At 44.7% G+C, this 25,534-nt stretch overlaps 1 protein-coding gene across 6 annotated transcripts in view; it reads left to right on the top strand.

Moving 5' to 3' along the window:
• CAMTA1 (calmodulin binding transcription activator 1) overlaps positions 1-25,534 on the top strand; it is a 248,518-nt gene that overhangs the window by 171,585 nt on the left and 51,399 nt on the right. For all 6 annotated transcript variants that reach the window (XM_066564162.1, XM_066564158.1, XM_066564157.1 and 3 more), the window contains one exon: positions 21,210-21,363. In XM_066564162.1, the coding sequence (XP_066420259.1) occupies positions 21,210-21,363 (154 nt within the window). The remainder of the gene's footprint in view (positions 1-21,209; positions 21,364-25,534) is intronic.

Below are 25,534 nucleotides of genomic sequence, written 5' to 3'. Positions count from 1 at the left end.
GCAGTGACAATGTGTCCTGAAAAGCATCTCCCATTTTGTTGGGAGTGGGAAGCCAGAAAAGCCATGCCCCTGGGATGGGAATGTCACTGGGACTGATCAGACAGCTGTTGGAGCACAGGGTGCTCTGGATAATGAGCCAGCAAGAATCAAAACCTTTTATAATGAATATTTTTAATGGAGCTGGGGAACAGGGACAAAATAGGAAAGCTGCTTCTGAGTCCTGCAGGCGCTTGGGGGGTGGTTAGGATGTCATTAGAGGGAGTCATGGGTTGTCAGTGTTTCTCTTTATATGGAATTAAAGTCAAGAGCAAAAACTTGAAATAAAAATAAAGAACAGAGGGGTTGGATAAAGCAAGTGCAACCTAATCCTGTGTCACAGCTTGAGATGCTGCAGGTGGTGCTGGATGGTCCTGCTCAACAGGGGCTGGATGGGGAGAGATCACTCCTGGAAAGGTCCTTTTAAAGGAAGTAGAAAAGGTCAATATTAACAGACTAGGAAAAGACAAATGGCAGTGCTGTACAAATACTGTGTCAGATGAGGAATTGTTCCCAAAATTGTAGATAAGACAGTTCTGTCCTTTTTATCTGGTAGTACTGAATAAGAGGACAATGAATTTTGCTAAAGAGCAACACAAGTTAAATCTGATTTAAGGAAAGGAAATACAGTGACACTGCTGCAAGATGTCATTCCTTTCTCTAGTGTGGTAAACTCAAAAATGGAATGCAAATGTGTGGATGGTGAGAGAATCCAGGGAAATAACAAGCAAGCTTGTTAGGGGGATAGAAGGGACATCAAAACTTGGACCTTTCTGGGACTGCCTGCACATCTGGGGCCCTTCACAGCTTTTTGTCATTGTCCTGCTGTGTGACCTTCTTCCCTGCTGTGCCACAATGCTGCCTGGGCTCTGTAAATGAATTTCCTTCCTGTCTCACCTCTAACCTGCTGCCACCCATCATTTATTTCTACTTTGCTTGGGATTCACCTGTCAGGGCCCGTGGCAGCCTTGACGTGGATGTGTGGAGGAGCATCCTGGTGGGGCTGTCACAGACACATTCTATGGAAAATCCTTTCCTTAGGATTTTTTTCTCCTGAGAAGCTGAGAGGCCTCAAGAACAAAATGTAACCAATGGTTATCTGCTGCTGTGGAATGCAACAGGTGCATCTGTGATTGGGCTCATGTGGTTGTTTCTAATTAATGGCCAATCACAGCCCAGCTGGCTCAGACTCTCTGTCCCAGGCACAAGCCTTTGTTATCATTCCTTCTTTTCCTATTCTTTACTAGCCTTTTGATGAAATCCTTTCTTCTATTCTTTTTCTTCTTTCTTCTTCTTTTTCCTAATATCCAACCTGTATTTCCCTTGGTGCAGCTTGAGGCTGTGTGCTCTTGTTCTGTCAGTTCCTGGAGAAAGAGCCCAGCCCCAGCTGAGCACAGGCACCTTTCAGGGAGTTGTAGAGAGTGATGAGGGCACCCCTGAGTCTCCTTTTCTCCAGGCTGAGCACCCCCAGCTACAGTAAAAGCAGGGTGCCTGAAGGGCAGGAGAAATGATGAGGAGGACTCCGTTGATATCAGAAGGCTAATTAATTACTTTATTATACTATATAATTCTATACTATATTAGTATAGTTTTAATATAATATATATCATAAAATAATAAATCAAGCCTTCTGAAACATGGAGTCAGATCCTCGTCCCGTCCCTCATCCTAAGACCCCTGTGACCACCAGCACAGTGGGAGAGTGTGGGTTTGCACTGAAGGTGGATTTGCACTCAAGGGTGGATTTGCACAGCCTGCCAGTCCTGCCCAGTTTGGGTGATGGTTTTCTGTGTGAGGCTGGGGCATCCATGGAGACCTGCCTGAGCTCCCTGCACTGAGCTGTGCACAGATAGTTCAAGGCATCAGCTGAGGATTCATCAGCAATGCTGGAATCCTGCCCGTGGTGCTGAGCAGACAGAGGCTGGAGCAGGTGCTGTGGTGGGTCTGTGAGGGGTGGGACAGTGTCAGTGTGTCACAGTGGCAGGCTCTGCTCTGTGCTGGGGGTGTCCTGGGGTGTCCTCCCTCTGCTCTTCATATTCATCCTGTTAACAAATGGCATCCCTCATCATCAAAAATATTTTCCATAGGCCCTCTGGTGATGGCATGAGCAGTATCAGAAGTCATTAATTCTGAAATGTGGGCTCCAGGGGACACTTAGGGCAAATAAATCCTTAAACCTTTCCTTGTCAATGCCTCCCCTGTCAGGCAGGTGCTGAGCTGTCATTCAGCAGCCTGCAGCCTCCTCAACAAGCAGCTGCAGCATTCCTCCTCTGCATGTCCTGGTGAACCAAAAGGGCAGAAGAGTCCCTTTTTTCCCCCAAGATAAGTATTTCTTCAAAGGACTGTGGCAAGGTGGCTGTCATTATACTCTTTTAAACAAAAAGCATAACTGATGTGTTATGTGAGCAGTGGGTTTTTTTTTTTTTTAATTTATTTCTGCTGATGCATTCTCTAAGGTATTTTTTAATGTAATTTGGGATTATTAGTGACTTCCAAGGTGTCAAAGGGTTCAAACTGCCTGGTTGAGCCTATTACTCTGAGCAGCAGTTGGAGATGGGCTTTCCCATCTGATGACTTTTGCTTATCAAGCAGGGAGGCAATACCTAATACTCAGTGAAAAGCCTAAACCTGGCCTGTGGAAAGGAATGAGTTCTTTCTGAAGTGCTTCAGTGCTGAGACACATCTAAATCAAGTTATTGGGCAAGGGGTTGTTCTGTGCCACGGGGCAAGCAGCCCCTGTGAACAGTAACTGCGTGTGATGCCTGAGCCCAATACCCTTCAGAGCTGCTTAACAGCTTCTCTTTTCCATTTTGGTGATATCTTTCTAAATTATACATTAAACTTATCAGGCTGAGTAATGCATCACAGCTTCCCCGTGTCAGACTTAATGTTCCTTACTCAGCTGCAGCTTTGTGTTTGCCTTTCCCTTCCGTTTATCATCAGGCAAACCCTGGGTGCTCCTCTCCAGGAGCTGCCTGTGGCAGTGATGCTCTGCAGGAGCCAGGGGCTGCCCCATCCCAGGGCAAGGCTGGCTCATGAGAGCATGACCTGCCATGCTGGAAAAAGGTCCTGGGAAATGCTGAGAGCTCCATGGAACTCATGCTGCTGTCCTGCTGCATGTGGGTGCTTTGCTGTAGGTGGGAGTTTATAAATAAATAAATTAATTAAATTAAAATATGGTGAATAAATTAAAATAACACTAACAATCTGAATGAGCATGAACTCATGCTGCTGTCCTGCTGGATGTGGGTGCTTTGCTGTAGGTGGGAGTTTATAAATAAATAAAATTAAAATATGGTGAATAAATTAAAATAACACCAAACAATCTGAATGAGCATGAACTCATGCTGCTGTCCTGCTGGATGTGGGTGCTTTGCTGTAGGTGGGAGTTTATAAATAAATAAAATTAAAATATGGTGAATAAATTAAAATAACACCAAACAATCTGAATGAGCATGAACTCATGCTGCTGTCCTGCTGGATGTGGGTGCATTGCTGTAGGTGGGGTTTTATAAATAAATAAATAAAATTAAAATATGGTGAATAAATTAAAATAACACTAACAATCTGAATGAGCATGAACTCATGCTGCTGTCCTGCTGGATGTGGGTGCTTTGCTGTAGGTGGGGGTTTATAAATAAATAAATAAAATTAAAATATGGTGAATAAATTAAAACAACACCAATCTGAATGAGCACGAACTCATGCTGCTCTCCTGTGGGATATGGGTGCTTTGCTGTAGGTGGGGGTTTATAAATAAATAAATTAAAATATGGTGAATAAATTAAAATAACACTAACAATCTGAATGAGCATGAACTCATGCTGCTGTCCTGCTGGATGTGGGTGCTTTACTGTAGGTGGGGATTTATAAATAAATAAATTAAAATATGGTGACTAAATTAAAATAACACTAACAATCCGAGTGAGCAGTGCACAGGGAGAGTTGGTCGCAGCAGTGTGGTGGCACTGGAGGTTGTGGGTGACAAGGGACTGACACTGTGGCTGTTGGGATTTTAGGTGCTACAGGAAAAACAAGTAATTTGCTACTTTTCCTTGCCAATATGTCTGAAGACAGATAGTATTTGGTTAAGTGCAGCTCTGAAATGGAAACTCAAGCAATTTTCTTTCAGTGGCTTCTCAGATCATTGCACAGCAAGATGCAGCTGAGGAGGAAGGCATGTCTCTTGGTTTTAAGTGCTCTGTGTTAATGCTGGTGTCTTCTGCAAAATTACCAGGCTTTGTTGCTGTAATTCTGTGCAAGGAGGAATTTCTAATTTTAAGGGGTTTTTTCCTTGTGTTGTGGGCCATTTTATATTTCTTCTATTGGCTGTAAGTGCCTCACTCCCAGGAGATGGACTGAATTCCTTCTGTTTCCTTCCTGCCTCCCCCCTGAGCTCCCTCTGTACCAGCCCCTGTTTGAACCCAGGGTGCTCTGGCCACATCAGGCCCTTCAGTGTGCAGGACTGCTGCTGTTTGAAGCAGCCCTTTTTTATTGTTCCATTTAATTTGATTCTGATGTATATATAAATAATTGGATGCCTTTAGTAGGCTGCAGCAATACTCCTGGGTCATATATCCACCAGTTTTCTCCTGCTTTTTTTTGTTTCCCCCCTCAGAAGTCAGGAGGCAGCTGTGGGAATCAGTGCTGCTCTTTTAATAAATGAAGTCACTCCAATGCCTGTAGCACCTGAGCAGGTTTTTCTGAACAGTGCAGCTTTTTCTATTTGTAACACGCTTTCACCTTATTATGTTTACATTCTATAGCAAAACAATGTATGTTTTCAGCAGAATTAATCAATATAATTATATGTTCTATCCAGTGTCAGGTTGAAGAACTGATTCAGGCTGGTGATTAGCCCTCTCAGCAGCAGTGGGGATGGAGAGCTAATCTGTGCTGAAAACTCTGATTTTGAAAGATGCCATTTATATTCTACTTATAAATTGAATATTTCCTCTGAACGCCCCCAACCAATTTGAATAGAAATGTATTTATACCTGATGGCAGTGCACTGTGTTTGCTTTAAATTGCAGCTTTGCTTATGTTTGCAGAGGCTGCCATTACTCAGGGCCTGAGATTTTTTTTAACAGGACCTCTGCCCCTTTGCATTTGCCTGAAGTTGCACCAAATGAGCAGCAATTGTTTAACTCTGCATAGTCCTCATCTTCTCCTATCCCAAAAAAAATTGATAAAGTCCTTGAATATTCTGTGATTCTGTAATACTGATTTTGAACAGTGCAGCAAGAGCTTCTGCATGAGCTGTCTGTGTGTGGCTTGTGGTGTGTCCCTCCACACAGAAAACTCCTTGTCCCCTTCTAAAGTTCATGAGGCAGGTCCAAGGCTCATTGCAAAATTGGAAGAGTTGTTATAATTTCAGCCTTTCAGAATAGGGAGCACTTTACAGACACAGAGCTCCAAGAGAGCTTTCATTTGCTGTTTCAGCCTTTTAGAAAGTGCAATTATACAGGAAGGAAGTTCCCGCATTGCAAAAAAGTTCAGATCAATTAAAACAATTTACTTTGTTGCTAATGATTCCTGACCATTATAATTTATTGGTAAATAAGTGGCTTCAAAAGCATCTTCATTCAGTGACTACACAGAGGAAATGTTAATGGGTTCTTGGGTAAATTAGGTGTTGGTTTGGTCACAGACTCTCCCTGCAAACCTTTCTGTGCAGGTTTGCCACACAGCCTGAAGGAATTGCAGCTTTTAGAGGAGTTTCTGATGGGTTTTAACATTCAGAGGAACACAGGTAATGGGGGTGGCTGGGCTGGCACAGCCAGAGTGGACAAGCAGTGTTAACAAGGTGAGGTTTGTCCCTTTCTGTGTGTGACACGCCACTGGGTCTGTGCTCATGCTCAGCAGAGGTGAGACCATAAACAGCAATTACTGGGCAGTTCTTCTATTGGCCACAAATGTATTTTGCAGAACCTTTTGAATGTTCTTTGAAAATGGACCTTTTTTTAGCAGAACTTAACAGTGTTAAAAAACAGGACTCGGTGCTGTTTTTGTCAGGGTCTCACTTATCCTGTGGACAAGTTTGCTGCAGCTTCAATTTGCCTGCTTGGAAAATTGGCTGTCACATGCCAGGGACAGCCAGATCTGTCAAGCTCCACACAGTTTTCCTTTATTAGCTCTATTGGGTTTATTGCTTTTCGTATGCTCTGAGGGATGATGGTTGTTTAGTGACAAGAACCTGAAAAATCATTCAAGTTGACAATGCTTTTTAGATTTCATTTTTTCCTTGTGTCTCTATCTATAAAACAGAATGACTTGAGGACATGGTGAACATTGTGGGGAGTTTGCTCTGTTGCTAGGAACATGCCTTCGAGCTCTGGGCTGTTGTTACCATCCCCACATCAGCCAAACTGCAGTTTGAGCATTTCACCATTTCACCTGTCCTGCTGCAGCTTCTGGTATGGCAGGGATGGGCTTTGGATTTCAGCAAACAGGCTCTAATCTCCTTAGGCATGATGGCTGCTCCAGTCATTTCCAGATTGTGTGAGCAAGTTGGGATGAAAGATTTTTGTGATGTTTTCCAGGTTCTTGCAGTACTGAGCCAGCTGAAACATTTCTGACATAGCACCAAAACATCAGGAAACCTGGAGAAGAGAGCATTCCAAACAGTGGTGATGGAGGATCTCCTCTGGCAGGGTGTTTCTGCCTAAAGAGGGGGATGCTGCATTCCTCAGAGAGTGCTCTCCCAGCACAGCATCAAAAGGAGGCTCTGCAGGGAATCTCTGTGTTCACCCACGCTGGTTTTGTTGCTGTCATCTCATTACACATTCCTTCACAGGTTTTTAGTGCTCCCTGGTGTGGCAGGCAGACAGCACAGAGCATGTGAGGTACCTGTTCCTCAGGGGGCCCAGCAGGACGTGGTGTCCCTTGTGCTCTCACATCCCAGCATCTCAGTGCCCTGGGCTGGGCTGGGCTGCTCCAGGGCCAGGGTTTGGGAACAGCATCATCAGCTGTGGCACGGGTAATGAGAACAGAATCCCCTGGGCTGTTCCTGCTCCATCTCTGGCTCTGAGCACGTGGTGGAGGAAGGTGAGATGGTATGATATGATATGATATGATACTTCTTAGAGTTACCCCACCACCCTATCTCAGGAAGAAAGGATTCAAACCCTCATCTCCAATTCCCAAAGCTGGCATTTTTAACTAAACTACTTCCTGACCTTTCCACATAATATAATATAATATAATATAATATAATATAATATAATATAATATAATATAATATAATATAATATAATATAATATAATATAATATAATATAATATAATATAATATAAATTTCTTGCTATATTATATAATATAAATTTCTTGCTATATTATATAATATAAATTTCTTGCTATATTATATAATATAAATTTCTTGCTATATTATATTATATTATATTATATTATATTATATTATATTATATTATATTATATTATATTATATTATATTATATTATATTATATTATATTATATTATATTATATTATATTATACTAAGAAAAAGAAAGGATACAGACAGAAGGCTTAACAAGAATGGCAGTGCTGAAATCACTTCACTGGGCTCCTGGCAGGCACAGTGAGAGTGTCCAGCCCTGCACAGAGCACCTGCACCTTCTGAGAGTGAGGAGCAATAACGTGGGGAATCCTGGTGCCTTGAATTCCTGCTGTTGCTGACGTTTCCTCACTCCCTGCAGCTGTGGCAGGTGACGGAAATGCCTCTGATGGCAGCAGAAATGTTCCTGATGAAGGGGAGAAGGCAGCTGCAGCTCCTGTGTCTGTGCCAAGATGAAAATCTTCATCGTTGAGTGGTTTGCAAAGGCACAACTGCAGTCACCTCAGATCATGCTGTTGCTGAGTGAGCACCAGCTCTCCATTCCTGCAGTATCAGAGAGAATGATGAGGGAAGTCACTCATCTCCAGCAACAAACAGGAGGCACCTGGGCAGGGTCTCTGACTCAGACAGGCTTTGCTGGGGGAACAAAAGGTAGAAAACCTATGTGGGATGCATAAAAAGGCTAAAATGTGGGTGGGCATGTAAGACTCTCAATATTCTGCTCAAAACCAGCCCTACCAGCAGTCTTGTGTGGCACACTTAACAACAGACCCTCAGATCAATTTTCATGCTGCTCGATGAAGTTCAGATCTGAGAGGTCCAAGCTGAAGAACAAAACCTGGTCTGTCCTTTGTTTGAAGGACAGCAAAAAAAGCGTCTCCATTCCTCTTCCATGTTCTGTGCAGACAGAAAAAAAAAAAGGAAAAAGCAGTAAATTTGAAAATGCCCAGAGCACTCTTGAGCCTGGATAGTGCAGAGTGTTGCTGTTTCTGGGGTTTCAAGGACTCTTGTCATAAGCTGTTCATTGCTCAGTGTTACCTCTCTCTCAGATGCTTCTTGAGATGCATTGATGCCTAAGCTCAGAAACCCCTTTGATCTGTGCTTACTTTGCTGAGCATTTACCAACTTAAAAGTGCCCACGTTAAACTTTAATATTCCCATGTCTGGCACTGGATGTTCCAACTACTGCTGCTTTTTTGGGATGTCTCAGAAGATACCAGTGTGTGTAGCTGGGTCAAGTAGCTGATGGGTGAAATGAGCAATGACTGGCTGTGTGTAATAGTCTGCATCTGTTACTGAAATTCAGAAGCTTTCCTGCCTTTTTGTGTTTTGTAAGGCATGCAGTGTCATAGGCCTTGTGTGTCACTGTCATATTTTCTGAAAATTCCCTTCACCAAGATTTCTTCTCCTGGGAAGTTGAGAAGTCTCAGAGAAAAATGTAAATAATAATTATCTGATTTGCTTCTCCTGTGTTTGGCTGCTTTGGAATGTGGTCTGGACATTGTTTACCAACAGGTGCATGTTTGATTGGTTTCTTGTGAACTGTTTTGACTTAATGACCAATCACCATCAGCTGTGTCAGACTCTGAGGAGTCAATCCGGAGCTTTCGTTATCATTCTTGTTAAGCCTTCTGTCTGTATGCTTTCTTTTTCTTAGTATAGTTTTAGTATAGTATTCTTATAATATATCATATCATAGTTATAATAATATAATATCATATAATATCATTAATATAATATCAACCTTCTGAGAACATGGAGTCAGATTCCTCATCTCTCATCTCATCCTGGGAACCTCACAAACACCACAGTTGTGTGTTCTTTTCTCTTGCTGATGTGAATGTACACCACAGGCAGCAGCACTTAGTGTGTAAAATATCTCAGTTTCATAGTCAAATCTGGCAAGTAGATTTAATAAAAAAAAAGAAAAAGGAGAGGGGATTTCTGCATTTAACAGCAACTGCATTGCTATTTGTTGTATTCTTCAGAAGGCACTGCCAAAACAGTGGGGGTATACTGTGAAATAAAAAGATGAGAAGATGAGGGAGACTCTCCAGGAGAGATGCAGCCATGGAGTTACCAAAGAAATTGATAACTCTTGTGTGCCACATCTCCAAATGCTCACCTGATAAATTTGTGCTCACTACTTAAAAATCTAATTGGATGAAGTGTTGGCATCTGTCAGCAGCTCAGCCTGAGCCCAAGGGCTAAACAAAGCTCACCTTTGTCTGTTTAAATGACACAGCTTTGGAGGTTATCAGGGCTCTGTCATGTGCCAGGCTGCTCCTGTGCAGTGAATCTGAGACTGATGGACTGGGCTGAAGGGCAGTTTGCTTTGCTGTAGCAACTCCTGCTCATCCCTGATGACATCTCCCTTAGCAGCCAGGTTCTTGCTCTGGCTTGGCAGTTTGAGGCAGGATGGCCTCACTGTCCAATTTACCATTCTTTGCTCTTAGTTTGTGAAAGAGAGACCTGATTTGGGGCACAAAGGAGCCAGGAAGGAATGAGTGTCCCTCCCTTGAGTTCACAGCTGTGCTGGCACTGACCAGAGCTGTTTGTGCACCCTGGGAGTGCTTCTGTGCTTGCTCTCACATAGTGAAACAGAAACAAAATCCATTTGTCAGATCTCCCCAAGAGAAACCTGAATGCCTACACAGCCAGACAGGAGTCAGAGTCCTTGGAGAGGTCTGATAAGGAGATAATTCCATTCTTATCAGCAGGTCAGAGAAGCCCCTCTGAGCCACACAGCAGCACTGTTGGGGGTCATGTTTCCTTTTAAGATTCCAAGGCATCCACATGGGAGTGGATGTGGAGGAGGCCCAGAGAGCTGGGCTGGCTCCCAGCCTGCAGCAGGAGTGCTGAGATGCTAATCCCTGTTTGTTAATCCTGTTGGATGCTGAGTGGTAGTGGAGAAGAAGAAAGAAGGTTGTCTAATAATCTTTTTCTTGCAGTTCAGAAGAAATTCAAGTCTGATACTCCCTTTTTTGCTGTAGGATTTGATGTCTCCTGTTTAAAGTGCTGGCTGCTGTGGATCCCTTTCAGGACACCATGGCCAGTGAGTCACAGCCAGCAGCTGCAGGGACAATGGAGGGAGCCACGTCCTTGATGTGGCACTTTGGGGTGCCCCTGGGACCTGCCCATCTCTTCCTCTGGGCACAGCCCCCATGTTGTTCAGCTTTTATGCATCTTTTGTTTGGCCATGCACTTTGTGAGCTCTCATATGCAATGCACAGGTAAAGCTGGACTCCAAAAGGAGAACTTTGGATTCCCTGGCACTGGGGTTACTCATGTCTGGAAGGGTTATCCAGGCACAACAAAACCTTCAGTGAATAACCTGAGTGCTGTGTAACAATGTCATAAGGGTTTTGCCGTAGGAACAAACGTGTTGCAAGACTATCAAAGGCAACATTATGAAAGTGTTTTGAAGGTTATTGATGTTATTCCTCTGGGAATTGTATTACCACTCACTGATATCAAAAGTAACAAATTTATAGAAGCTATGAATGGTAGAGGCCTCAGAGCAAGAGCAAAGAATAAAAATAAAAAGGACTTGTTGGCTTACCATGTACTCTATAGGCTGCATGGAACATTAAATAGCATTTATCTGCTGTTCCTTCAGGCAGGGATCAGGCTCACAGGTGCCTCCTTTCCAGCCCCATGCCCCTGCTCTGTGTCTGTGCAGGTGTAGGGAGAGGGCTCAGGGCTGGTGAGCACAGCTGCAGCCCCTGGGATGCTGCTGGAGCTGCCATCACCTTCCAGGATGTAAGAGCTGAAATGAGGGATGTGGGACTCCAGGGGCTCTCCAAAATGCAGTTTATTGCATACAAGATGTTCCAGCAGCCCAGGGTCTGGGTGACAGAGCTGTGCCTACAGCTGTCAGCTCCAGCTGCAGGCAGGCCCAGAGACCCTTTGGTTTTGGTTACAATGCATTCTATACTTTTCTTTTGGTTACATTGCATTATATACTTTTCTTTTGGTTACATTGCATTATTTACTTTTCTTTGCTGAGCATCTTAATACAGCAGAACCAATCTATACCTTAACTCTTATCTATTATCTATCTACTATTATCTATAGCCCATCATAACTACTATAATTACCATATTTATGTTACTATTCTCCAATCACTAAAAGTTAGTACATTACAGTTTAAGCTAGAAGTTGTTTTCCAGTTTTCTTGCAGTGGGAAATTCTGAGACCTTTTTTCTACTTGCCACATTTGCTGCCTTGTTTGCCTGTGCTCTCTTTCTGCTTGGTAAAAACATCTCCTTGTTTGGGGTGGGTTTATCCTTTGCTGTAAGCCATAAAAACCCCTTGTAACTAACACACCCTTTGCCTCCTTGGTTATCCAGTAAGACTGGCTCAGCAATTCCTTTCTTCTATATCAAAACTTGCTTCCATCTCTATCCTTTCATCAAACTCTACATTTAGAAATCTTTCTGCTAAGCACACATATCTGTGAGACTTTCTTGTCAAACTTTCATCCTTCCCAGCACAGCACTGCACAGAGCTCCCTTCCTGGTGGGATGTGTGGGGCTGGGAGGCTCTGGCAGATGCTGCTCTGCTGCCTTGAGCAGTTGGGCCAATTCTTGGACACATCCTCAGTGCATTGTGCTGCTGCTGTGGGGAGTGTACTCAGGGGCAATCCTCTTCCAAATGATTTTAAATCATTTTTGTGTGTACAAAAGTAGCTTGGTGAAGCTTTAGGAGCAGTGCTGAAGGACAGCATGTCTCTGTAGGGAAAGCTTATCATGAGCTCTCAGTACATTCTCCTGGGCTTTTCTTGTTTGGTATTTGGAAATGTCAGCTTTCTATTACCTGGTCCACCTACAACAATACCAATTAAAAAAGTAAGAAGTGGTGCATCTGCAGGTGCCCATAGAACTGCTCTTAATTCACAGAAATGCATTAATATTTAACAGATAATACTGTTATTGAGGCAAACTAGGCCATCAGCTTGAGAGAAAAACTTGCACCCTCCTCATTCCAACTAGAATTGGAAGCATTCTGTTGATAGAAACTTCGAAAGCACTTGGTGAATGTCAGTGGAGCTTTGAAATTAAAATTTCTTCTTATTTCAGATCAACTATTATTGTATCTCTGGCTTGGGTGAGCTGGGAAAGGGCAGAAGCCACTTGGGGCATGATTTATAATGCTGGCATTTCTGGCCAGTGATGGGGATGGAAGTGTTCTGAGCTGAGCTCTGCCTGAGCTCGTTTGAAATGCAATGACAGAATTCCCATGTAAAGGTTGCAATAAAAACAGAAAAGAGGGAGAAGAGATTCTGTACTTCAGAATGAAAAAAAAAAAAATAAAGAGTCCTCACAAATGTCAGCTGAGGGATCTTTGGCTCACACTTCTGGGGAAAAATAGTCCAAATGCAGTAGCAAATCTTTTCCAGAGCAGCAGCCTGCAAAGAGAGCAGCACTGTTACAGCATTTGCAGTACCTCAATATTTACATTTGTGTCTGTGATTTGTTGGGACTTTGCCTGTGTGTGCATGGGCAGCATGATTCCAAACATGATTTCTAAGTATTCCTGCAGCTGCAGGGCAGAACTCTGCTCCACATCTGCACTTTTGGTGGCTGGGAGGTTCCTCACTGGTGCTTTATTGGCAATCAATCAAAGCCTTTTCTTTGTCTTGGTCTAAAAAAAAAGCCATGTTTTGCTATTAAATTGAGTAATCATGATGTATAAATTGGGCTGTATCAGTTGGGAAATTTTTTGAGATAGTTTGAAAACGAAAAGCACAATTCAGGTGTAGGACACTGAAATATCACACAGCTTTGGTGTTCTTCTCTGCACCACTTTCCTTGCAGGAGAAACTATTTTGGAAATGGTTGCAGTATACAGGTTTAACACAGGAAAACACAGAGGCACTGTGCAAAGTAAGTCTTCAAAGGTGGAGAGCTGGAGTAGCAGAATTTATTCAGTATAGCAAGAGATGTGTGTGCTATAATAGGCCTCATTTGTCAGGAAGAGTATCTCAGAGGAGCTCAAACCCAAAGAAACCTTTGCTTTGCCCTCAGTGCTATTGTTTGAAAATCCTCAAGCCTTTTGCAGAATGAATTGTAAAACTGCAGAGAGCAAGTGACAGGGAGGAGGAGGAGGAGGAGATGCCTTGGTGATTTCCACAGCAGATCTGTCTCCCTGTAGAGGCACTGGGTGCTGCATGCAGCAGCTGGGCTAAAGGCAGCGGTGCTGCTGTTCCCCACTTTTCCTCAGTGGGGGTGTTAAGAAGGAGTATCTGAAGTAGGGCAGGTTGCTTTCTCTCAGTTTTCTCTGCATGCTTTAATGATGGTTGTGTTTTTATACAGCACAGCTGTAGAAGGCTATTGACTGAGTCAGCTGCCTCTGACCAACAGCTCAAAGCTGTGGAAGTCTCAGGTTGGTCTTTCCAGAATCCAGACAGTAAAAACCATGGGTGTGAAAAGAGCCTTGCTCTGGAGCCCACCATGGTTCTTGGAGCCAGGCTGTGCTGAGGGATGCTCTGCCACTGATGCCCTGTGTGCTGGGCAGTACCAACACCACAGGTGCTTGAGTGCCCTCAGACCTTCCTGTCACCGTGATATTTTATGAAAAATCCCTTCACCAGGATTTCTTCTCCTGGCAAGATGAGAAGCTTCAGCTTCTCCATGTTTTGTTCCTCTGGAATGTGATTTGGAGAATTGTTTAGCCAGGAAGTGAATTGTTTTAAGTTAATGACCAATCCCAGTCCAGCTGTCAGGACTCTGGTCAGTCATGAGTTTTTTATTATCATTCTTTTCCAGCCTTCTGATGTCTCCTTTCTCTTTCTTTAGTATAGTTTTAGTATAACATTATAATATAATATAACATAACAATATGATATGATATAATATAATATAATATAATATAATATAATATAATATAATATAATATAATATAATATAATATAATATAATATAATATAATATAATATAATATAATAATCAGCCTTCTGAGAACTTAAGAGTCAGTTCTCATCTCTCACCTCGTCCTGGGGACCCTCATAACCCACAACACCTTGCCATGAAATCACTTCCATGATTTCTTGGGAATCATGGTCTCTGGGCAATAAGCAGGACAGGAGATTTCCCTGCTGCATCTCCATCCCTGGGACCTCTGTGTCAGCAGCAAAGCTCCCTGCATGTTCCCAGATAAACAAATGCAGTCCCAGCTCATGGCAGAATTATCTTGTCCCTGTCAGCTGCCTGTGTAAGTTAAAGCTTCCATCTGGGAGATGTGACACAGATGAAAAGAAATTTCCATTGTCCAGAAGAATAATACCTGTGTGAGAAAGAGAAGTGCCTTTTGTTTTATCTTGCTGCACGTTTCTGGTTGTGTAGCATCATCTTCCTGTTATACCTTTTACTAGCACTAGAGGCATTGCTATGAAAGATAAAAAGCATCTCAGAAATCAATTTCTTTTGGAATTTGGAGGCCAGGAATTACTGCATGTTGTTTCTCTGTGTCTTTCAAAGTGTACTTTAAGTAAACATGATCCTCAGGAGTATTTAGAGGCAGCTCTTTCTGTATAAAATATCTTCAAATGTATCACATTTGAGGATGTATTAGTGAGGGTTTGGTGTTCGTTCTATATTAAGACTCTCTTACTTTTCTGCTCATGCTATTTAAATGCTGTCTGCTCTGTGTGCTGTGCCCTTACCAAGGTATTGAAGAGGAACTGGGGAACAGATTATAAAGTATACAGCCAGATGAAATCTTGATTCTCTTTAAAACAATTGCAGGAAATCTTGTAATCACAAAATAATTGTGTGCTTTCCAAGCCTTTCAGTACTGCAGTACATGGAGCTGTATTGTTCTGTAGCCAGTCTCTTGTCTCATTAATTCTTGAACTTAAACAAACAGAAAAACTCAAAATATTTTGGGCTGAAAAACTGGGAAAATGGCTCTTTGTTGGAGTTGTGGGCTGGCTGACCTTTTGAGACAAGCATTGTATCCATAGGGTATAAACCTTGAGAGCCCAGCCATGGCTGGGATGTGGCAATGGTGGGGATGGCCCAAAGCTCCTGTACCCAGGCAAGGACAGTGACAAGTGGCACGAGATCCTGAGTGAGTGTATGTCAGGATTTAACTCCATTTAAATCCACACGTGCACCAATGTCTCCCTGCCTGGCTGACTCCAAGCATCTTCTCTTCCTGAGGAAGGGCCAGAAGTTCCAGCAGCTCTTTTGTCAGCTGGAGCCATAGGGGACAAGGTTAATTCAAGGGGCTGTGCTAGCTAAAAGGGATTTTCCAGCAGAAGCAGTCCTGCTCTGCAGCACAACAACTGCTTTTGTGTCTGGCTCTGGGGTCCCACTCTCTTCCCTGTGCTCCAGTGCTCCAGCTCAGGTGCCAGAGCTGTGCAATGTCTCTGGTAATTGGCTCGTTCTCCCTAATTAAACATGCCCAGCTCTAGATAAATTAAGGCAGTAGGTTGTGTGCTCAAAGGCAGTGGATTTTTATTTTTTTTTGTTTTCACAGTTAGTGTGGAAGATTAATATATTCTAAGGCATCAGCCACCAGGTTGCCTTCCATAGCATGACCTCAATTAGAAATTAGTTCAAGGATAAAGAAATTGCTGGGATTCAAACCAATAATCTGCCCAAAGCTAGCATTTGATCTCTGAAAAAATTCCACTACTTCAGTGTCTGTGTCAGGTATTTGTGCCTTTTTCTTCAGGTATCTCAGACTCTGCTCTCAAACCTTTGAAAATCCAGAGAAAACCATCCAGAAAGACATTGCTATAAATAGCAGAAGATTCTGTCATCCATGTGTCTGGGAATAGTTTCATTCACTGGTTTGATTTTTAGATAACATACAGATGATACACAGCCACTCCCAGTACCTGTCCCTGAGTTACCTGTGGGTACTAAAGCATCATGTAATGGTAGCCCTTCAAAAGCACAGAAACCTCTTTATATTAGCTTTTTTTGGAGGTGATAATCTGTCAAATATTAATCCAAATATTAATATTAATAGTCACCCCACAGCAATGGATGTGAAATTATCTTCCCAGAAAGCTGAGATTTTCTTTTCGGCCTTTTGGATTGTTTGAGAAATACAAAGTAAACCTCATGAATGAATAGTTGCTGGAAAAGAAAAAGCCTGTTAAAATTTTGGGGGTGAGCAGGGAGGGAGTGGGGCACAGGAGCTGCCTATCCATCCCACTGTCACACTCCTACCCTCCTGCTTTGTGGTGTAGCCATTAGAGCTGGAACAGGATGGTTTCACCACGTGTGGGGCTTCACAGGTTTGACACAACAGAACTGACACAAATGTCCAATGCCAGCCAGGGCAAGTTGCTGCATTTGGGGGTAATTCCTTGGCTGAGATTAAACTCACTGATCTCTTAACACCTGAGGATGATTTACTTCCTTTCATCCTTCCAGCAGGGAGTACAAATGCAAAACTTTCAGCTCAGAGGTATTTTTCCAAAGAAAATTATCTTCAGCTGTGGTCATCGGTGATTTGGGAGCCCCTGCCAGTGAGATTTTGCCTTGAGCTGATTGCCTTGGCTGAGCAACTGAAGAGCAGCTGGAAGCTGGCCAGAAATGGCTTTTGATTTTTGCTTTTAAAAGAAAAATAGAAGAAGAGAACCGAACCAGCATGCTTTGGTGAGGCAGAAGGTGTTTGTGATTATTCTCCCTGAGAAGGGAGACTTCCCCTTGGAGGGGACTCTGGGAAGTGAAGAAGAAGAAGAAGCAAAAGGTGGCTGCTGAAATGAGTTTCCCCTGTGGCTGAGCCATGGTGGAACTCTGCAGGGACTGACCATTCCTTCACCCCAGCATTGGTCAGCCCTGTGCTGGTTGCCCACAGCCCCCCACCTGCTAGAACTGTTCCAGTTTGCTGTTTCTGCTCCTGGGAAAAATCCCCACGTGGAGCAGGCTGGTGGAACAAACCATCCCTGTTTTACTCAGATAATTTCCATGGTGTGTGGTGGCAGCAGAGGAGGCTGCCAGGCTGCTCCAGCCACTGGGATGAAGGGCTGCAGCACCATTTTGTGCCATTATCACTTTCTGAATAATGTGTACACTTTCACCATCACCAAGTTTTTCTCCTTCATTTTTCATGAGAACTGGCATTAGATTAATGGTTAAGCCACGGCAGAAATGTAACGCCATGCCAGTCTGATTTATTGACCACTTAGTGCTGATGAAGCTTCAAACAAGAGTCAGACAGATGTTGCAGTTGCATTTTTCTTCATCAAAACCAACGACTTGTGTTTAACCACTTGTTGCACCATCTCCTGCTTACCCCCAGCAGCAGTGGAGGCAGGAGAAGCCAAGGAGCCTTGGCCAGGTCAAGGACAGATGGCAGCACCTTCAACTTGGGTTTGGGGGAAGCAGAGCAACTCTGCGGAGGCTGCAGGCACTGGGATGATGGGCAGGATTTGACTGGGATGATTTCCAGCAGGAATATTTCCAGAGCCATCTGCAGCCCAGTGCAGGGCTCCCCTCATTCCCCCTTACCACCCCACTGTAGGGTTTCTGCCCTGGTGTGTCCACTCTCCTGATGCCTTTCCTGTATAGAAGTTATATTTGTATTTTTTCTTTCACATCTCTCTTGCTCTCCTGGTAGGTCATCACAAATAGTGATTTGCTGCTGATTATGAGTTTTCCAAAACATATGTATGCTGTTCATTTCAGTGTCAAAACATTTCAGTTCATCAAGTAGATTGGCATTCATGAGATCTGTCATTCTGAGGTCAGCTTTTAGATGCAGGCATAAGGAACAAACCTGCTTGGTTTGTGCTTGTTTTATATGCTTTTATGTATAAAAAGTATAAATTTCAGTACCAGTCCACTGCTGAGGTCCACTTGCCTGTGCTGCACTGAAGCCAGGAGGCCCCATAATCTTGTCCTGCTTGGTGACAACCCAGCACTGTCAGGCTGTGAAAAATACAGCTCACCTGAGAGGAAGGCAGAAGCACCTGCAGAACTGCCACATCACCCACTGCTGTGTCCTTGCTCCCTTCTTTGGAACCTCCCTGGGAGCAAGAAGTGTATTTACATGAAATCTCTGAAGCATCTTACTTTTTACTACTTCATCATCTAGATCACTAATGATGTTAAATTAGCTGATGGAGACTATTTGGGTGTGTGGGGTAATCATTTTTACTATCTGAACCTCTTCTGAGTTATGCATGAGAGCTGTGATGTTTCAGACATCCCCTTTGTAGGATGAGAGGTTGTGATGGTTTTCTGTGTCCTCTGGCTGTCTCTATCTGGGGCAGATGTGCCTGTGAAAAAGAAGGTTTTGAACACCTCACAAAGGTTTTGAACAACTCACAATTGGACACAAAAGGTCCAGTTGTTTGTCTCAGAAGATGTCTTGGTTTGAAAAGACAGGTGTCTGCTGAGGAAGGCAGGAGCCTCTCTTGAAATGGAAAATGTAAATCTCCTCTTTCTGATTTATTTTAATTTTGACATTAAGGGGCTCTCAGACAAAGATATGGGAGTAGGAATAACAGGTTTTTTATTAGGAAAAATAAAAATTAAAAACAAAATAAATTTGCAGTAATACAAAATAACACTGACAGAGTCAGAATAGACCTGTCCCCCTGTGTGTCAGGGGGGTGGCACAGCCCCATCCCATGGGGGCTCAGCCCTCCTGCAGTGCCAGCTGTGGTTCTGCTGGAGCAGGGATCCTGCACAAGGGGGGAGTTTTCCTCTGAAGGTCCAGTGGTGGTGTAGATGGGCCTGATCTTCCTTTGGGAATGCAGTGGAGGAGAAAGCTGCTCCTCTGGGAATGCACTGGGCAAAGGCTGCTGTGGTGCTCCAACCCTCAGATTGGATCCAGGTAGGAATGCTCGGCTCCTCCCCTGGGCGGAGCATCTCCCCATGGGATGATGGGATTGGATCAGCCATGCAGGGGCACTCAGTGGCCATGGACAGCAGAGATCTCCTGGAGAGAGGATGGGTGTGGAAGAGATAAATTATAACAGCCCCACGTGGTTCTGACAGATGGCAATAGAACACACACCCCTGGCCACATCTTGCATTTACAAGCCTAAGGCAGAAGAATCTTGGGAATAGAAGAGCCAAAAGTTTTCTTTGCTTTGCACTTCCCAAAACCACTCTGAAATAAATTCTTAGCTGTTCCTTACAAGGTTTCTTTGCCTCTTCCCTGTGCAGTACAGCTCTTTTAGCACTGGCTGCAGGAATTTGATACTGCTTTCTCACAGAATCTTCACTGAGAATCCCCTGCTTGCAGTTCTATCCATAGAGGGAGAAAATGCAAGTTCCTGCTTGCATATTTTCCTAACCTAAGGAAATTTTCCCTAAGCTCTTTTGAGCTTGTCCTCCAGACAGAGGGATGTATCTGGTCACCGAGGGGATGCTCTGTGGGGTTGCTCTGCTTTTCATCTTGCTGTACACCAGTGGCCTCCCCACTGCCAGCCCCTTCTTTGCCAGCCTGGAGGAGCTGGGAGCCATGGCCAGCCCCCCAATCCTGGGGATGTGCAGGATGCTCCCTGTGTGTGCAGGGTGCACTAGAGGGGTCATGGTCACCCCACTCAGCAGTGCTGGGTGCCCCCTGCCCCTGCCCTGGGCTGCTCTGGGGGCAGCTCCAGCGTGCTGGGTTCAGTGCTGGGCTTTGCCCACCAGAAGTTCCCTCCTCAGGTCTCCTTGGTTAAGGTGTCCCTGTCCTGCTCCAGCTCTCCCCTGGTTTCATAAGCAAGTGCTCCCATCAGCACAACCTGTGCAAGTGGATGATGGGTTGTGTTCCCACTCCCCCTCGGAACAGGGCTCTAACAGCATTAATGAAACATTAGAGTTTTAATTACACCATTATCCTATTTATTTTTATAAATAATTCCAAAGCAGTCATTAAAGTTTGCGAACTTAGGAGTAAATGACTTAGGGGAAAGAAATCATCTCCTCGATCTTGTTATTATCTATTGAACAATCTCCCTGGGACGCTGTTGGGGAACTGGCAGAGTTGTTGCTGCTGCTGTTAAGATGATTCATTTACTCACAGGGTGGGGACAGAGCTCAGCTCCTGCTTCAGGTGTGGTGGGACAGCACCACAGAGCACCAGGGCAGGGTCTGTCCCATGGGGAGAGGAGAGTGGGGTCAGCTGTGGGATCAGCTGTGGGATCAGCTGTGGGATCACCCTGCAGGATCAGCTGTGGGATCTGCTGTGGGATCAGCTGTGGGATCCACATGCAGGATCAGCTGCGGGATCCACCAGTAGGATCAGCCTGCAGGATCAGCTGTGGGATCACCCTGCAGGAGCCAGCACCTCTGTCCTCCTGCAGCTGTCCTGCAAGGGGCTTTTCCAGTCCCAACCCTCTACAGTTTGCAAACATCTTCAAAAGACAAGGAATTACAGGCTTGTCTGTAAAGAGGCCATTTGGGGTGCTCTGTGATACTGTTTGTGAGTCCCCTTGGCTCTTCCCTCCTGTATGGAGAGTGTGGCTGTTCCTGATGTTCTCAGGTGACTCTCTGTAAATTCAGAAAAAACTGATGTGGTCCAGAACTGATGGAAGCATTGTCTCAATGAACAAAAGGTCCTTTAAACCCAAGCATATTACCTGGTGTTCATTGTCAGCGATGTTCATAGGAATATTCCAGGTATTTGGTGTTGCAAGGGTTGGAAAAGAGGTTCATGCTGAACATACCAGTGGAGCATGAGAGTTGCAAGCACCTCAGGATGGGGGAAGCCATGTGCAAACTGTGACCCACTCCTCTTTTAAAGAACAGCTCCTATCTCGGGGAAATCCCATACAATCTAGGGTCTGCTCATGATGTTTGCTGTCCCAGATTTAATTAGGAAGTTAAATGCAGAGAGTGCTGGCCCCAGCAACATAACCCTTGCTGTGCTGTCCCTGCAGAACCCAGACATTGTGTTGGTGCACTACCTGAACGTGCCGGCCATCGAGGACTGCGGCAAACCCTGCGGGCCCATCCTGTGCTCCATCAACACCGACAAGAAGGAATGGGCAAAGTGGACAAAAGAGGAGCTCATCGGGCAGCTCAAACCCATGTGTGAGTATCTGGGGCTGGTTTTGCTCCTTTGCTGTGTGTTCAGAGCCCAGTGTCTCTCACATCCTGTGAAGGAGTCATTTGTCCATCCAACTCAGCTTGCATCTGCACACACTTTCTGTCCAATATGAAACACTCCTGGGGTGTATGGTGTGAGAGCTGCCCAGACTGTCCCCAAAGAGGTCTCCTCTGCACACTGTACCTATGTTCTTGCATGTTCTAGGGCTGTTTGTAGGTACCTGCTCACTTGCAAAGAGCCTGTGTGGTACACCCATCTCCATGTTTGGTCATTGTCAGGGCACAGTGGGGTGCTGTAGCTTACAGGTGGCTCCATGGAACTGAGTGTGTTGAACTGAGCATCATTTCCTACAGTTTTGAACTTTGCAGCCTAAAGAGAAGGCTGCTTAGAGAAGGTGTGCAGAGTGACAGGGAAGTTTGCCCTCAGACAGGCAGTTCTTTGAACCCCTCTGCATCTGCCTTGGTGTATAATATTTTCCTTTGCATCACAGTTATATCGTGTGTCTTCCCCTGGAGAGCACATTCCAATGTGCACAGGAACATCTTTTTGCAGTGAAAGAAAAATTAGACATAAAGTGAGCTTGTAACCAAGAGAAAATTAGCTGCAAAAGCCACAATACCAAATGTGAGTCAACAAATACCAGGTCTGCTTCTGTTCCTGCCCTCTGCCCCTGCCTGGATGCTGGTGCCAAGCCCAGCCTTCTGTAATTGGAGGTCACAGCCACGGAGGGCATCCTGATGTGTGTCTGCCATCCGTGAAAGATCAGCCTTGTGCTGACCACAGCCTTGGTAATCTGAGTTTGCAGTCCTTTGTTGCATCCTGAGCTCTGCAGGCCCATGTATTCCTTTTCCACACAAAGCTGGAGGCCAGAGGAGGAGAGAAAATGACACATTTGCCCCTGGGGCTGATAAACTTAGACAGAAATCCAGGATGTTGGTATAGCTGAGACTGGACAAGTGCCTTAACATTAAACAGGAAAGGAAGCAGCAGCCTGTTAAAAAATCTGCAGTGCATCAAGAAAATTATGTGAAAACTACAACGAACTCGCCGTAAATTTAATAACACTTGGCTCTTTTATGTCTCAGGAGGGAAGAGTGAAATTCTGTGCAATTATTCAGAGTATATATGCATGTACACGTCTCTTTTTATGGGTACATATCCTGGGAAACACATCCTTAGAAATGTAGCTCCAATAAAAGCTTTGTGTTCTGCTCAGACCTGGGAAACAAAGAGGACACGGATAACCCTGTTTGGGGAGCACAGAGGGGCACTGCTCGCCAAGAAGCCATCAGATTTGGTTCCACTATAGGGTGTGCCATGAAATTCTGGAGCCAAGCACATTAGTTTCATCACATTTTTGCATTAATCACATTCTTTCACAGACTTCACAGTTTGATTGCCTGATGTTTCCAAATTTCTCTGCCCTAAAGCAGATTTGTCAATGGCTTAATCAAAGCGTTGTGCGTGGTGTGGCTGGTGCAGTGACAGTCTCACCCTTTTACCTGCTCTGTGTTGGGGTTTGTTGTGTTTTATTCCTCTGGGCTTGGAAGCTGTGTGGGGGTTTTGTTGATTATTTTGTTTTCTTGGCTGCTGTTTTCCATGAGAATTCCTCATTTAAGGCACATCAGTGATGATTACAGCCAGGGTGTGTGTGGAGGTCCAAGGCCTCTGTACCTGCAGGTAGGTTCCCATTTCAGACCACTGATGTCATTCAGGATTAAGGGAGAGAAGCTGATACAGTTCCTTGGGGAAAATGCTTCCTCCTGGTCAGAGGTTGGTGGCAGTGTCCAGCTCTTGACTCACTGACAAGTGCTGTTTAAGTCCTGCTCAGCCCGGGCTGAAGTCAGGTGTTAAAGCTGTTGACCTCTCTCAGGTATTAAAGCTTTTCTGTCAGAATGGAGGGTAGCAGACACTCAGTGGTGTGGGAGCATGTTCTCCTGGCCTGCAGAACTCAAAGCAATGTGGCAGATGGCTGGCAGGGTGAGCAGCATCAGTCCTGGAGTCCAAGCTAGACAAATACATCAAACTGTTGTTCCTGAAATGCACAGAGACCCTGGCTGGGATGATCAGGGAGTTTGTTTACATTTCTTGCATCCATAATTTGCTCAGCTCCCCTTTCCTTCCCTGCTGCATCTTCCCAAAGTCAGTCCTGGCTTCAGGAGCATCAGGGACAGGCACCAGCTCCTGGTGCCAGCCTTGTCACCCCCTGAGCAGAGCAGGGCACTGCAGGCTGGGTGCTGAGAGGTGGCTTCTGCCTGCTCCTGAAGGACACTGCTGAACCCAGAGAGAGCTCTTGGCTGGCTGCAGGGCTGGTGTTTGCTCATTCTGTCACTCTGCTTGCACTGCTGGTTATGGATTAAAACCTCACCTTTTTGGAGCGGCCATAGAGCTCTGAGAGCTTTGTGGAAAGAAAGAGCATTAACTTGTTCTAACATAGATGGTGTGTGAACTAATTAAGAGACTGAAATGAACCCATCTGAACATCCATGAAAGGTAAATGCTGCAGATGCTCTAAGGATTTGAGGTTTTCTCAACAACTCCAGCTGAGTTGAGACTGTAAATAATTAATTAATCAGCCTGACTTCAGCTTTCATGGCTTTGCAGTTGTAATCTGTGTGTTAACTGCCTTCACACTGTCCATGACCTCCTGATTGCCTTCTCTGGACCATCACTGTTGGCTTGCCAGCCCTCCATTTGGCAGTCCTCAGGACTGAAGCCTGTGAGCCTGGAAGGCCTCATACACATTCCTGACCTCCCTCAGGATGATTCCTTCCTCCTTGCAGGCTTGGGGAGGAGGCTCCTTGTCTCAGAGTGTCACCAAGGCCAGGGAGCCCAGGGAAGGCTGTGACACCTCCAGTCATGCCAGAGCTGGGATAATCCAGCTGTTGGGAGCATCCCAGCTGGGTGTCTCAAGCAAAAGGGTTGTCGTGTGTGTGTGTTGCTTTGGTATGAATGCAACTTTTGGGTACATTTGTGTAAAGTAAATAGCTATAATCCATGAAAATTCTGCAGGAATGTGGTCCGAGACACCTGTAAGTCATTTCAGGATGCCTGGTGTGAAGAATGAGCCTCAATTTGGCTTAACTTTCAATTTCCTCCCCCCTTGTGCCCCATTACAGTCTTGCTTTGAGATTTCTCTGAATAGATTAGCAGATGTCCTTAGAGGCATCTGGTGGTAAAAGCAAATTCAGTGGCAGAATCCATCACAGCAGAATTCTGTATATAAACTCCATATGATCAGCAAATTGTGGGCCAGCTCATGTTGGGGGTTTCTCCAAATCATCCCCTTTTGGCTCTCTCATCCTTCAGCTGGCAAAGCTGACTTAAAAGCTCACAGCTGGTGCCACGTTGCAATCCTTGTTCCAGGTCCACTATAATTAAGAGCTATCTTCCTTTCAGAGGAAAAGCTTTTTGCATTTCTCTGCTGCAGAGGAACTGAGGGCTCCTGTTTGTGCTGCCTGCACGCAGCCACAGCTGGGCAAGCTGGAAATTCCATGTGTTCTCATCAGCCCATGGGCATGGGCTGCTCTTGCCTTCTCCCAGAGTCCCTGATTTTGTGTCAGTGAAGCCATCAGGCCTCCTGGAGGTGACCCCAGCCTGCATCCCTGTGTTGTCATCACTGCAGAAGGCACCAAACCCCTGAAGCTCAGAACAAAACTCAGCAGCAATTGGAATTAATGCAGTTTGAAGAACTGAGTTGTTGGGAGTTTTACCTTGGCTTGAATTTATATTTAATTTCAGTAACTCCGTTTAAGGATTGGGGTTATATTTCATCTTAAAAGATCAGTTGTACAAAAATGCTACATGGGATGAATTTCACAATTCCCCAAGGAGTTTGTTTGAGTTCCAAAGTGCCCCTCAATGGAAACTGAAGCTTGCCAGCTTAGCTCAGCTGACCACATAGAAAGCAATGTGGATTCTTTAAAAAAAAATTGGGTTTAGTAATGCTGGCATCCAGTTTTACTGCAATAGTCTGAGTTTTTATTAAAAAGAGAACATGATAGAAGGTGCTGGATAGGTTCTTACATCCACAGTCCACCACCTGGACTTTGAGCACCCCTGCTCACATTGTCTGTGTGGCCAGCATCAGCCTCCTGCCCCCAGCCACTGCTCAGCTTCTCATCTTCCCCCATCCCCTTCACCCCTGCAGGAGTG

This window comes from Molothrus aeneus, chromosome 21 (genome assembly GCF_037042795.1).
Source record: "Molothrus aeneus isolate 106 chromosome 21, BPBGC_Maene_1.0, whole genome shotgun sequence".
In the NCBI taxonomy this organism is placed as follows: domain Eukaryota; kingdom Metazoa; phylum Chordata; class Aves; order Passeriformes; family Icteridae; genus Molothrus; species Molothrus aeneus.
Note: the sequence above shows the minus strand (reverse complement) of the source record. Positions and strands in the feature narration are given on the sequence as shown.